The sequence below is a fragment of the Mus musculus genome, chromosome 15 (genome assembly GCF_000001635.26).
Source record: "Mus musculus strain C57BL/6J chromosome 15, GRCm38.p6 C57BL/6J".
Classification (NCBI taxonomy): Eukaryota; Metazoa; Chordata; class Mammalia; order Rodentia; family Muridae; genus Mus; species Mus musculus.
This window is the reverse complement of record NC_000081.6, coordinates 66,894,837-66,908,329: the sequence shown is the minus strand read 5'-3', so window position 1 is coordinate 66,908,329 and position 13,493 is coordinate 66,894,837. Positions and strand designations below refer to the sequence as shown.

At 46.4% G+C, this 13,493-nt stretch overlaps 1 protein-coding gene across 3 annotated transcripts in view; it reads right to left on the bottom strand.

Moving 5' to 3' along the window:
* Window positions 1-13,493, bottom strand: part of Ccn4 (cellular communication network factor 4) — a 31,833-nt gene that overhangs the window by 14,872 nt on the left and 3,468 nt on the right. The window contains exon 2 of one of the 3 annotated variants that reach the window (NR_157336.1): window positions 1,842-1,929. Coding sequence is in view for 2 of the 3 variants with exons in the window: in NM_018865.3 (NP_061353.1) it covers window positions 1,650-1,929 (280 nt within the window). In the remaining variant the exon portion in view is untranslated. Of the gene's footprint in view, window positions 1-1,649; window positions 1,930-13,493 lie in introns of all 3 variants that reach the window. The other 2 variants (NM_018865.3, XM_006520889.2) reach the window with 2 other exon arrangements.

The following is a 13,493-nucleotide window of genomic DNA, read 5'->3' as shown; positions in this document are numbered from 1 at the left end:
AGGAATTAGGAGCTGGTCTCCTGTGCCTGGTCTTATAAGGGATTCCAGCCCAGGGAAGATGGTGACATCTCCCTGGGTTATGGAAGAACGTAGATGACTGCTTATAATGTCAGTCTTAGCACAGCAAGCAGAGATGACCTGTGACTCGGGGGTTTATTTAAACAGGTCTGGGCTAATGCTCAGGAAATACATTTTAATCAGTGCATACGCACAGGTTATGGTGCAAGTCTTCTTTGAACATGTTTTATGGCATTAAAAACAACAACAACAAATCCAGCAAGAGGAAAAGATCACAGAGAATGGGAGAAGCAGGGGTATTTATTTGAAAAGCCAAAGATGTAAATCTAAACAGATGAAAAAAATAAAAGAAAATGAACAGGAAGGGCCACAAAGGAACCAGAAGGCTCAGACACAGTTTACTGACTTGGATTTGTGTACACAAATCTCATCAACATGCCCCCCCCCACCATGGGAATCTAAGGTGTTGGGTAGGACTAGGGACTGTACTGTATATGAACGGATATTAGGGGATACATGTTCCAAGAATTATGGAGGAGTCTTGATTGAATACTCATGGGGGAGAGTTTCTGTATTTACAAGATTTGGAGGAATATTTCAGAAGATAGACTGTCATGTCATATGGCAGGCCATTGTTCGCCGTCATGTTGGCTCACACTACACGGCCAGGCAAAGCTGAGAGGATCCAGACTAAATAAATAGAGAGAAGAAGGAGGTAGTGAACTCCCAGAAACATGGTCTCTATGAAGAGCCAGGACAGAAGACACAGGATGGAGCCCGTGAAGAATGAACAACAGTCTTCCTCCAAACACAAGGATACTGTACACACCCAAATCAAAGAGAACAAAGGCAGCTAGAAGCACCAGGAAGAGCAGATGGTACTATGAAAAGTGGCAATTCAAACATGTATATTATTCAGGCTCTAGTGAACGTCGTCAGAACATAAAATACATTCATGATTACGGAGCTAAAAATCAGGACAAGGACAGTTGGAAGATAACAAAGGTATCTGATGGCATCAGGGAGCTAATCCTTCAACTATCCTATACGAATGGTAATAGGTGACACAAAATTAATATAGCAAGCTATAGTATAGTATAGTACAGCATAGGTAAAATCTCACAGAAGACATTAGACATTACTATGTAGTGATAGCAATAAAGGGCCAACAAGTTAAAAGTAGTGGTGGCAACTGGAAAAGCAGGGTTGCTGGGAAATGATGCAGGCTGCTGGTTTTTCTATTTCATGGTCAATGGCTTTCTTAAGTATATATATATGCATTTGAAGTATGGCAGTGTCTCCATATCATTTGATAGGCCATTGGACATCTACTGAAGAGTCTTTTCTACCAAGAGAATGGAACTAGGCTTGAGTATTGCTTGGCAGAATCTCCTTCTTTGGGGGAGGGAGATGTCTCTAATAGGAAGAGAGCAAGACATAATATCTTAGGGACAAGAAGAATGCAGTTATTAGTCTCTTCCCAGTATGATCCATCTTGTGGCCTCTAACTGTGGATTGGTTGGACTATGTTTCCTGACCAGCTAAGCCTGGGCAGCTGAAGGGCTGTGGGTGTTCATGGGCCAGAGATAAGGTGTGGGGGGCAGTTGGAAGGTATGGAGTCTCTCACTTACGTGCACACACTCCTATTGCGTACCTCGGGCGATCCCCACTGTAATCGCAGTAGAGGCCCCGGTGTGGGTCACAGATGGCAGCCTCTGTGCAGTTGTCCCCAAGCTGCTGGGCACATATCTTACAGCATTCACAGCCATCTGTGATTAGGCTGACGCCCAGTGGGCAGCGAGGTGGGGATTGTGGGCACTCACATGGCCACTTGCAGAATTCGGGGCGTGTAGTCGTTTCCTCTAGTGGTGCTGGGGTGAAGGTCATTGTTGTGGGGGTTGGAGAGAGGGCCTGTGGAGGAAGGGCAGAGGTGAAAAGGGGTTGTTGAGTCCAGAGTTTCCAAGCCCAAAGAGCTGCAATTGCCTTTCCACCTTCAGTGTGTTTAGAGGATTTCACAATTATTGACTTCCACATGATCAACAGACAAACATCGATTTTCTTTCAATAAAGCCAGAAAGATCAAGGAGTTCAAAGTTCAGAGGAATCAGAACAATTCTCAGCCAGTGAAGTACTGGGGCCTAGTATCCACCTTGGTCCATCTTGGCTTCCTTCTTTCCTTGGTGTCTCCATGGTCCCAATAGTACCTGTGGTGGCACTGGGTTATGGAAGAGAGAGAGAGCTGGATTTGGGCTATGCAGACTCCAAACTCTTCCTTCACAGAGTCTTCTGTACCTGGTGGAATCAGATAACTCTGTGTGTGTGTGGGTGTGTGTGTGTGTATGTGTGTGTGTGTGTGTGTGTCTAGGCCAGAAGACATCCTCAGCTCTTTTTTTAATCAATGCTACAGACCTTGGTTTTTGTTTTTGTTTTTGTTTGTTTTTTGTTTTTTTGGTTTTGTTTTGTTTTGTTTTTGTTTTTTGTTTTTTGTTTTGAGACAGGGCCTCTCACCTGGATAGCAGGCAGGTGGAAGGACTCTGGTATCTAAGCACAACTCCTCAAAGATGCCTGTATCTCTGTAATCCATGTACATCCCAACCTGGATGACTGCCTTCCTGGCCCCATCTGAGTACCTCACCCTGCACTAGAGGAAACTGAGGTCTGAAGGGGAGAGGGATTCCCCTGCACCCCCTCTATGTTCCTTCTGGGCTGTTTCAGCCATTAAACAGATGTTCATAGAGCTAGCATGTAGCCTTCTCTACATGCCAGAGAAGACAAAAATGAGAGGATCCTGTACATGAAGCTTATGCAACATAATAGGAGAGACAAGCATTAGAAGTTATGAATCATAGCATAAGGCTCTGGGTGCCGTGGAAAGTGCAAAGAAGCTCTCTGTAGTTTGGACCAGGAATAGCTCTGGCTAAAAAGGAGCAGAGATGAACTACTGCATTAATCTGACCTGCAGGTCCTGGTCCTGGAACATCACAAGTGCATAGATACTGATGCAAAGAAAAGAAGGCCTAGAAGCTTACAGAGTGACTCTGGTCAGCCTGCATTGCCCATAGCCTCTATTTGAGGCCCAGACATATCACTTCCAGGATTAATTTAGGGCTCAGCTTGGTGCATCCTTTCCTTGCCTCAAGGCATCTTCTCTATGTCTGAGATAAATGTCCCTACTCTCTATGACCTGTTATGCCACTCTGAGTTCTTAGTTACTAGATGCTTGCAGTGTGCATGGAGCAACAGGCTGCCTTGACACAGTGGCTTTTCTGTTAGGGTTTTGTTTCTCTCTCTACCTGAATATAACACACAGTGCACAGTGCACAGTGTAGGGTTCTCTAGGTTTCAACTTGCAGAGGGATAAAAGTGCTGTGGGATTACTTGACATCATATTCTGAATCAATCTCTTCTCTCAGGGTTAAGCTTGGGACTCAAGAAGAATACAGAGTCCAAGAGGGTTAGATGGGGGTGTTTCCAAGTGGGTTTAGAAACACATATCAGCCCCTCTGAAGTCTGTAACTGGGTACAAGATGTCACTTTGAGAGCAGTTATGTAGGAACAGGTCTACTCAGTGTGGAAACACAGGGATTTAGCATATGAAGAACACTTAGAGCATCCCTCCCCAAACCTGTGCTGCTCATTGAACAGCTAGAAGCTGGTGCACCAGACTCTATGAGAACATCAGCGGCCTCATCCCTTTATCCCAGGTAAGCAGTCTCAATAGGCAGCCTTCTTTCTTGGTACCTGCCTAGAGGCCCCCAGGCATCTGGGTAAGGAATATAGGAAGGGTTGCCTGACAGTGACTGGATGGGCAAAACCTTCCTTGGACCAAGTCTTAGCTGTTGGTGCCATCTAGTGGTCTCAAGGCTTCCAGTTCACCTAAGCAAGAGCTCCGCAGGCTCCCCCAGACTTTGATGTATGGCTGCCTGATTCCTGATGTCTTGCCCAGCTTTAATATCCAAGATGTATGACTACAGGGCAGTGATTAGTTCAGACTCCCAGTGATAACCCTCGGTTACATACACAGGGAACTTTTGCCCCTGAAAAAAAGGCTGTTTGGGCAGAGAAATTCACACCAGCTCTTTGGATAATGAATCTACAGATACTTACCAAACACCTACTGTGTGCTAGGCTCTGTGATGGGTTGAAGGAAGCAGCATTGCATAGAGTCACTCTCCTCACTAACATAACCAATGGTGATTTGTACATGATAACTGTAACCAAGGTGATAAGCACTACAGTGATGTTACTTATTCATTTTGTTTACTCAGCACAGCTCTAGCTTTGTGCTGGGTGCTGAGGACACAGTAGAGGGAAGCAAACAGATGTACTCGATTTCAGGAGTAGAAAGAAAAAATGTGGTGGGGGTACAGAGTGGGGCCAACTTCTTCCAGGAGGTGGTAAAGCTGTGGAAACCACGATGGAAGAGCAAGAATGGACCCACAATAAGGAAGGAGGGTAGGGGACCGAAGTACATGGAGCAGCCGGAACGCAAGGCAAAGTTGGTGGCGTGCAGTGCCTGGGGTGCAGGAGCATGTGTGCAAATCAGAGAGGCTGACAAGGCAGAGGCTGGCTGGCTGCTGATGCTTATAGAGTGCATCGGCCAAGAGTAGTCCCAAATGCCTCACTCACTGAGAGATTTTAGTGGGAGATGCTCGGGGAAGGTCTAGACTTGGAGTAAATCACAGTGAGTCCCTGTGCCAAGCCTTCGTTTATCATCATTCCCGTGGCACGAGGGTTTTCTGTCTGAGGCTTGGCTTTCTCCTCTGCAAGTGGCATTCTTACTTCCCCCCAAGGCTAAGTCTAGTCTCTAGTTAGTCTGTCTACTGAGGGCTACCAGCCCAGGGACACTTGAGATGAGCCTAGTAAAGATCTCAGACTACCTCATCTTCTGCATGGAGATGGACATATTATTTCATAGATCAGTGAGATGACTAGAGTACCTATCTGCCTCTGAACATGGATTAGAACTCAGATCTGTTGGACTTAGCATTTCCCCCATGATGGTCTATGGAGGGAGAATTTCCTGATGGAAGAAACTAGCTAAAAGGTACTCACTCAAGAACCATCTCGGAAGGCAACCAAGAGGTGCTCAGGAGCTGGTGAAATGGCTTAGCCAGTAAAAATCTGATGACCTGAATTCCACCCCTTAGAATCCACGTGTAAAAGACAGACATGGCAGCACGCAGTTCTAATCCTATAGCTCCGATAATGAGATGGACGCAAGAGAGAGGAGGATTGCTCTGAAGCCATGGACCAACCAGCCCAAGGTGTGTAGTGCAACAGACATGGCAAGAGACATCTGCCTCAACCAGGCAGAAGGAGCTGGGCACATAGTAGGTGTCAGTAAGCCCCTATCAGCAGAAATGATGAGTTCAATCTATATCCTCAAGTGAACTTTGAACTCTTAAGGGCAGGATTACCTTCTTGCCACTCCCCTGTTTTGTGGTATGAGTAAACACACAGGTTTCTGAGATCTCTACAGCTAATATTTATGGAGGGTTCCCTGCAGCACGTGAATATACACCAGCTCACATATTGTCTAACAAATTACAAAGTGGGCCTGCTGATTTTCCTCAGAGTGGTGAGGAACTGGGGCCCTTAGAGAGTCTTAAGTGATCTGCCAATTGGTCTGTAGAAGGTCACCTAAGGAGTCAGGGGAAGGGATCAAGTTCTTCTCTGCCCTAAGGTTTAGGAAAAAATGTTTTATATAATAATAATAATAATAATAACAACAACAACAATTATTAGTGTGTGTATATGTATATATATATATATATATATATGTGTGTGTGTCAGTGTGTCTGTGTGTATGCTACGTGTGTTCATATGCTCATACAGATGAGAGGAGGGTATCGGATCCCCTCCAGCTAGAATCATAGAGGGGTCATGATCTGCTGGACACAGATTCTAGGAACCAAACTCTGGTCCTCTGGAAGAGAAGTGAGTGCCCATTACTACAGACTACAGAGCCAGTTTCTCAGCACCTTCTCTAAAGCTTTTAAGTAAATAACTCATTTGCTTTTGTGAAAAAACCATGGGGAGGACTTCTCCTGGGGCCTCTGGTGGCCAAATAGAACAAGACCTGGTGAACCTTGGACTCAGAATACAAATTGTAAGTCTGTAGACATCCCCGTGGAAGCAACAGGCATGCAGGCAAGCCCAATAGCTGGCAAAGCTTAGCCTCACAAGATCTGGGAGCAGGGCCCTGGGTGCACTGAGAGGATGGGAGGAATTTCCTGGTGACTCAAAGGGAGGAGCAGCCCCGTGTGCACTTTAAGGTGACATAGAATTTCCCAGAAGCACCTTGCTTGGGAGGAACATTGTCTTAGAGCATTACAAGCCCTTTTCTGCACCCATACTTTTCTTGGGATTCTGTCCTTTCTGTCCCTACAGGATCCCTGCCCTCTTCTAAGAGAGCCCTGGCTGTCACAACACAAGCAGTCAATGCGCCTACCCCAAACTAGACAGATGCATCTGTGCAGACACAGTACCCTGGGACCCTGTAGTATCCTTAAGAAGGAAGAAAAGAGAAAAATAAACCATCAAGTAAGGAGAAGGCTGAGTAGGAAGGACTGAGAAAGGAAAAGAGAAATAAGAATAAAAGCTCCTTGGTCCTTCCAAATTGACGTGGTTCACATAAAACTCCTTTTACAATGTGCTTCTGGCACTGAATTCTGCAGATGCCACAGTGTTAACAGGATGACAAGAAGAGAGTGGCGTGCCCAAGATGCCTCCCAAACCGCATGCACAGCACACGCTCAGTGAGAGCTGGCCTGCCCAGCTACATGGCTGCAGGCCTGCCTGTCTGTCTCTGCTCACTCTGAGACCTTCAATCCCTGCTCAGGAATCGTTAGAAGCACAGCCCAGCAGAACTCCCTGGATTTTCTTCCCCACCAGAATCACCTTGACAGTCCTAGTACACTGATGCCCAGCGTTGTCTCCAGAGAGCCATTCATAGGCTGCTGGAGGGGATACAGGGCATCAAGGCTCTTCTAGATAGTTCTGAAGGCAGCAACCATCAACACAGAGGCCCTGATCACACTTGGACTCTGGATTCTTCTAGACAGGCACGAGTCGGCCTGTAGTGCTTGTGATTCTTAAGAGGGTAGGAACAATGACTTGAGAACACTGGATGGAGGACAGGGTCAGAACAGAGCCTCGGGTCATCTTTCTGCTTTAACATTCTTTACGCCTAGTATGAAGTACCTCCAAGTGTCCTACAGAGAGCTACCAGACATGGCTTTGGGACATATCTTTCTTTCACCCCTCAGGGCAAAATGCTGTTAAGTGATGATTTGAAATTCATCTTAGCCCTTGAGAGTTTGTTAAAGTACCTGAAAACAGAGAAAAAGAAAGGCATAGCTTGCTAGCAATGTCCCTAAGATTCCCATACTTCTGGACAAAAGGAACAATATGGGTAAGCAGGGTAAAGTATTTTTTGATCCCTGCTGTCAAACTTACAGGAATGCTAAAGCTGATTGAAATTGAGAAGAAAAGTCTATCACTGTAGGGAAGCTCATAAATGCTTGTAGCAGCATTGTGGGAAAGCCTGCATATGCGTTTGTACCAGTGCCATGGGAAAGCCTGCATACGCATCTGTAATATGCTGTTTACAGGTGAGCAGTGGCTAAGGGTGGGACAGCATGGTCCAGCGCTCTAGATGAACCCAGAAACTAAGTGATCCTTGGGGCTTCACACAGTACGATCACACCATTTTAAAAAAGGTACTCACTAGGAACATAGGATCAGAATAGAGGACCTTGCCTGGGTGGAGAGAACCCTTTAGGTCACCCAGTGATGGGTGACATGCTAGTCTCTTTTCTCAGGGCATGAGTGTCGAGAGGACACAGGGAAGTGGGGGGATCTCATGTGACACCCTTACCACTGCCAGGGCTGGGCAATGGGGACTGTAGTTCTATCAGAACTCTCATCCTCATTTTAGAAAGGGTGGCAGTGGCCCGTCATCAACCTAATGAGAGGCACTAGTGTTATTTCCATACCCAGTGGAAGAAACAAAGACTCAGAGCTGAAGCAACATGTTGGTCTAAGTGCCCACCAGTCCTTCTGACTCTGGGGTCCCTCCACAGTGGTTGTCATTGCTAGCTGCACCATACATACCCTCATCCACCCATGTTCATTTATTTATTCTCCCATCTTCCCACCATACCTACACACTACGTCTCTACCAGGTACCTTGTCCCTTAAGAGGCAAAGCATGGGCCACTGCAGGATTGCATCACAACAGAGATGATCCCTAATTCCAAAGGGCCCCGGAAGAGGAGAGAATGGCTGGATCTAGAACTCCAGAAAGGGGAAATCACCTGAGTGCCCACAGGTGTGAGAACAGACTTGGGCAATGCTCAGGGAACAGTAGTGAGTGGTGTGGGTGGGGAAAGCCTGGCTGAAGCCTTTGGGCGACTGTGCTTAGATGCTCCACCAGAGGTCAGTGTCGAGGCAGAAATGGTAGATCACCCCCTAATGTCTGGGGATGCTGAGGAGTCTCTGGGCCTAGAAGCAGCTGCTGAAAAGAGAGGCTCTGTGGGAGATAGGAGATAGGGTAGGTCTGGGCCCAGGCAGTGGCTTGCACCACAGGAACCTAGGGGTCCCACTGTTTTGCTGCCATATTTCTGGTCCAAAGGACCATGCCAGGGAAGGTGCCACTTTTTCAGTGCCTCCTGGGAACTTCAGGACACCAGGTCCCCTAGACTACTGTATGGGAGGATCTTAGCTCTCAGCCTTGCAGACCTGGGCCAGGCATGCGTGGGAGACCCTTTCACTTTACAACACAGCATTGGATTCCCCCCTCCCCCAGGCTTTGTTCAAGAGGATTTTCAGGGAGTGAAGTTGCCCCGAATTTTCACTCTAGCTGGCTAGAGGGTAAGAACAAGGGCCGTGGAAGACTGCAGTTTTCTACCCATCCATTTTACTGCATTTGGGGAGTCACTGGCTGGACAAGGCAATTTTGTATGGAGAGGATAAAAGGGGCAAGAGTTGAGGATCTTTCCAAACGATAAGCACTAATTTAATCATTCCTCCAATGTACAAAGAGGCAAGACAGGGTAGACAGGACTGTGATCCTAGCCCCCGAGAGGCAGAGACAGAAGGATCATGAGTTCTGGGCTATCAGCATGCCATCTCAAAGGGAAAGGACAGTGCACTTAGAGCCTCTACTAACCTCCAGGTACAACGGTACATGATTGGTACCAGCTCTAGGCCCTTCCTCCTAAGGAGACGAGAGTGTGAAAAAGACCAAGGGCTGGAGTTATAGCAGCCACATCCTGGCTACACCCATCTCAGGGTTTCTATGTAGGGTAAAAATGGTTTCAGTACTTTCAGAGAATTTTAATAAAACCACAATAAGGCAGGGTAATGAGCTTAATCTTAGTACTTGGGAGGCAGAGGCAGGTGGATCTCTGAGATGGAGGCCAGCCTGGTCTACAGAGTAGTACCAGGTCAGCCAGGGCTATACAAAGAAACTCTACTTTGAAAAATCCAAAATAATAATACTAATATTATAATAATTCACTGTCATTCTTCATATTTCTTTCTATGCCTACCAATAATGTACATTACATAACATATAACATATACTATATTATGTATAATTACATATTTTATAATGAATATATATACAACTCATGATATAATTAAATTATATGTGCTTACATTAACTTATATTGTGCTTACAAGTTTATATATGTAACTTAACATATATAAACTTGAAATATAATGATTGTGAGACAAATATTCAAATGAGATTTTGAATCTCCTAAGGTTGAAACAATGACACCGTCCCCTCCATGACCAGCCTTCATCATCACCTGTACTTTGTTGACCTTGTTACTTTTTTGTTGTCTAGACACATGTACACACACACACACACACACACACACACACACACTCACACACATACACACGTACACACGTACATGCACATGCACGCACAAGCGCACACACAGAAATGTAGGAACTCGTAGGCACCCAGTGTTTTCACAGAGATTCTTAATGTGTCTGTGAAATGGGAGAGAGTTCTAGAAACTGCAACCTACATACAATTATGATGGCAACACAACGAGTTGCTGTTTTATCATTTCTTCATATGAATCCTCAGAGCATGCTCAAATGGCACAGGACACCTTGAAGAGCATTTTAATGGCTTCTTTGAATCAATACTGCGTATAATTTATTTATTTTATATGTTTATTTATTTATTTATTTATTTATTTTTGGTTTCTAAGACAGGGTCTTAATGTAGCTCAGGCTAGCCTCAAACTCACTATGTAGCCAAGAATGATATTAAATGCCTGATTCTCAGGCCTTTACCTCCCATGGGCTATTATTACAAGCATGTGCCACCATGCCCTGTTTAAAATCTGGCTTTCAATAGACGGTTCTATCTTGGTGATAACTGCAGAGGAAAGGCAGAATGCCAAGTTCTCTCTTATGTCATGAGTGAAATGAACCATAGGAAGTCAGACCTGCTCGAGGCCTCTAGTATGGAGCTGAATCCCAACTCTCAGGCATTGCTCCTTCAGATCATACTCAGGATTCCTCACTTGGTAGCAGAGGGAGTGTGAGGCAAAGTGAAGGGAGAGAGAGGCGAGAGAGCATAAAATGTTTCTGGGAAGATTTCCACGGCATCTTAAATGGGGAGAATAACTGACCAATCAATTATTCAGTTCAGGAAGGGTGTCTAAGCTGGAGACAATCCTAGATGAGGTGGGGTGAGATTCAGGCAGCCATTGGTGAGAAAAGATAGACCTGGGGTTTAAGGATGTGGTGATGGCAGGCAGGGGCCATGGTCCATGGAGAACACAAGGCCCCTTCCCTGTAGCAGTCAAGCTATGGTAACTATAATGGTAGATGTACCTTGGGAGGTGACCACAAATAGAGAAACTGAGATGTTTGAACTGTTGCTCATCTTCCTCTACTTCTACAAAGGTGTGTACGTGTGTGTGTGTGTGTGTGTGTGTGTGTGTGTGTGTGTGTGTGTGTGTGAAACACATATATATGGATGTAGATTTCAGTGAGAAAGGCAGGAACTGGAAGACTTGATGACTCCAGCTCGCAAATCATACTGTACCCACAACCAAAAGAACCCTCCTCCAATCTACAAGAAACTTGAGCTCTAGTCTCACTCATACCCAGTACAGCTTATATTAAAACAAGGCTCTGTGAAGAGGGCTTCTCCATCCATTGTGGCTAATAAACCATTGCCTGGTCTGTGGATTGGGCTGACTCTTATCCCTGGGCTGCTTAGCCTCACCTTTTCCTGACCGCTGTCCAATTCAACCTGGTGTACAGGAACAGTGAACCATCGTGTCTACTTCCCAGTTAGGGACATCGAGCTTGAGGCTAGCACAGGGCCTGGAAAAGCTGAGCTCCTGACTTTTGATTTGATACCAAGACTGGAAGTCACTGCTTGTTGTCTGGGCTACCTAGCAACTGCATCAGGCCCTCTTCTAATGCTCTCTGGCCCTCTCCATCAGGCATCTCTACTTTAGATAGGTCATTGGTCACTCCTTCCTGTTCATCTTTTACACATACAATCTAACTAGCCATCATCAGCCCTGACCTAGACTTAGGAGTCACAGTAATGCCTGTTCTGAGCACCTACAGTGTTTTAGCACAGCCGTTGACAGACCAGTAGGGGACAGATCAGATCAGGGAAGAACCTAGCATAAGCCAGGCCAGTCAGTGTACAAAGGCCTTGGGATGATGAGCCCAGGTAGCTTGAGAGTTGAGAGATGAGAGATGTAATGGTTTTGTAGGAGTAAGTGGCATGGGAAAAGGATGGGGTGAAGTCAGTGTAGTTGAGTTGTGACCCCTTCCACCCGACAAGGGTAAGATTTATGGAGACATCTGTAGCCCTGCTTGCGGGATGTGAGGAAGACTTCTTGGAGGTGACCCTTGTAGGTGCCCTGAAATAGACAAGGCTGGCATGGAAGAAGAGACAGCAATTCAAGGAGGCTACCATTTTGCTTAAATACAGGGTTGAAGGTTAGCTTTTTCTAAATATTCCTCTATCCTGCCAGCCTGCTTAGACCTCTCTAGTCCTGGGGAGGTTCCCAGCCTATTTTCCTTCTCTTTATTCATAGGCCAGAGTCAGGGTCCCTGGAGGAGTCCTCAGAGTCTGGATTCTGCCCTCCCTACCCCCTGTCCCCCAGCAGATCTGCAATGGTGGTGAAAATTTCGCCTGGACTTGCCTCCAGATCTCAGACTGGTGGGCGGGCCAAGATCAAATCACATCCCTGGAGTGCTCATTATCCCCTTTCAGAGGCCCAGTTTCTCCTTCTTCCGCCTCTCCTCCCCCTCTAGCCTCCCTTTCCTTTCAGTGGGAAAGACTAGAAAGAAGAGGAGAAAGTGGAGAAGAAGGTAGAGAAGGGGGCAGGGAGGGAAGGGGGAGGGGGCTGAGGAATCAGGATGTCAGCACTAGAGCAGAGAATACCTTATCTCATGCATTGTTTTAAAAATCACCATCATCATCACTATCATCTCTACTATTTCTATTGTCACCACCATGTGTGTCACAATCATCATAAATACCATTATCACCACCATTTCTATCGTCACCATTCTTTCATTACCACTATTGTCATCAGCAGCAGCAACAACAGCAGCAGCAGTAGCAGCAGCAGTAGTACCACCATCATCATCATCATCTCCCTTAACAGTAGCAGCATCACCTCGCCCGTTTTCCTTTCTCTTTCACAGTCTCCTAGGATGCTCACCAACCTCCCTCTCAAGGCTGGAGTCCTGGATAACAGGCTTTAGAAGATACCCTGCACTGCACATAGTCGAGCAGATGCCTCACCGTCGTGCTCTGCACACACATAGTACTGAGTCCAGTTCCCCTAGTGCCTGCACTCCTGGGTTGGAGGCCTGACTGAATCCTGGCCTCCACTAGCTTGGGATCTAGCATTGTTGCTGGGATGGAGAATGGGCTTGCTTCTGCAGGCCTCGTGTGTTCTCTCTCTACCCTTCCCCTCCAGGGACTCCCCATCCCCAGAATCTCATGCTTGTCCTTTTAAATGGTGCACCAGGGACACTTTCCCCTCAAGATATTTGCCTTGTAAGCCTGGCTCAGAACCCTCCAAAATGCCCTCCTCTCACTGAATCCAATACCTTTGTGTCCATTTGCCAGCCACAGATGGAATTTTCTAGTAGCTATAGCAAAAGGAATCAGAAGCAGGTGAAATGGACTTCACTCATATGTCTTGTTAAACCCAAAACACAGTCTAAGCATATCCCATCAATGGGAGTTAGGGTAGGAATGAAAGAGTCTACTGCCCTGGACTCTCTCCACTGATGCCTGCAGTCCAAGGCACCACTCAGCGTGCCCGAGGGATTGGCTGCAGCGCAGAGGTCCAGTGGCCCATGCTGGAAAAGCTGCAATGGGCAATGAGCGTCCGGATCACAGCACGCTCTTGTCTTCTCAGCGGACAGTGTTCAAATGTGTTGGTCAACATGGAGGG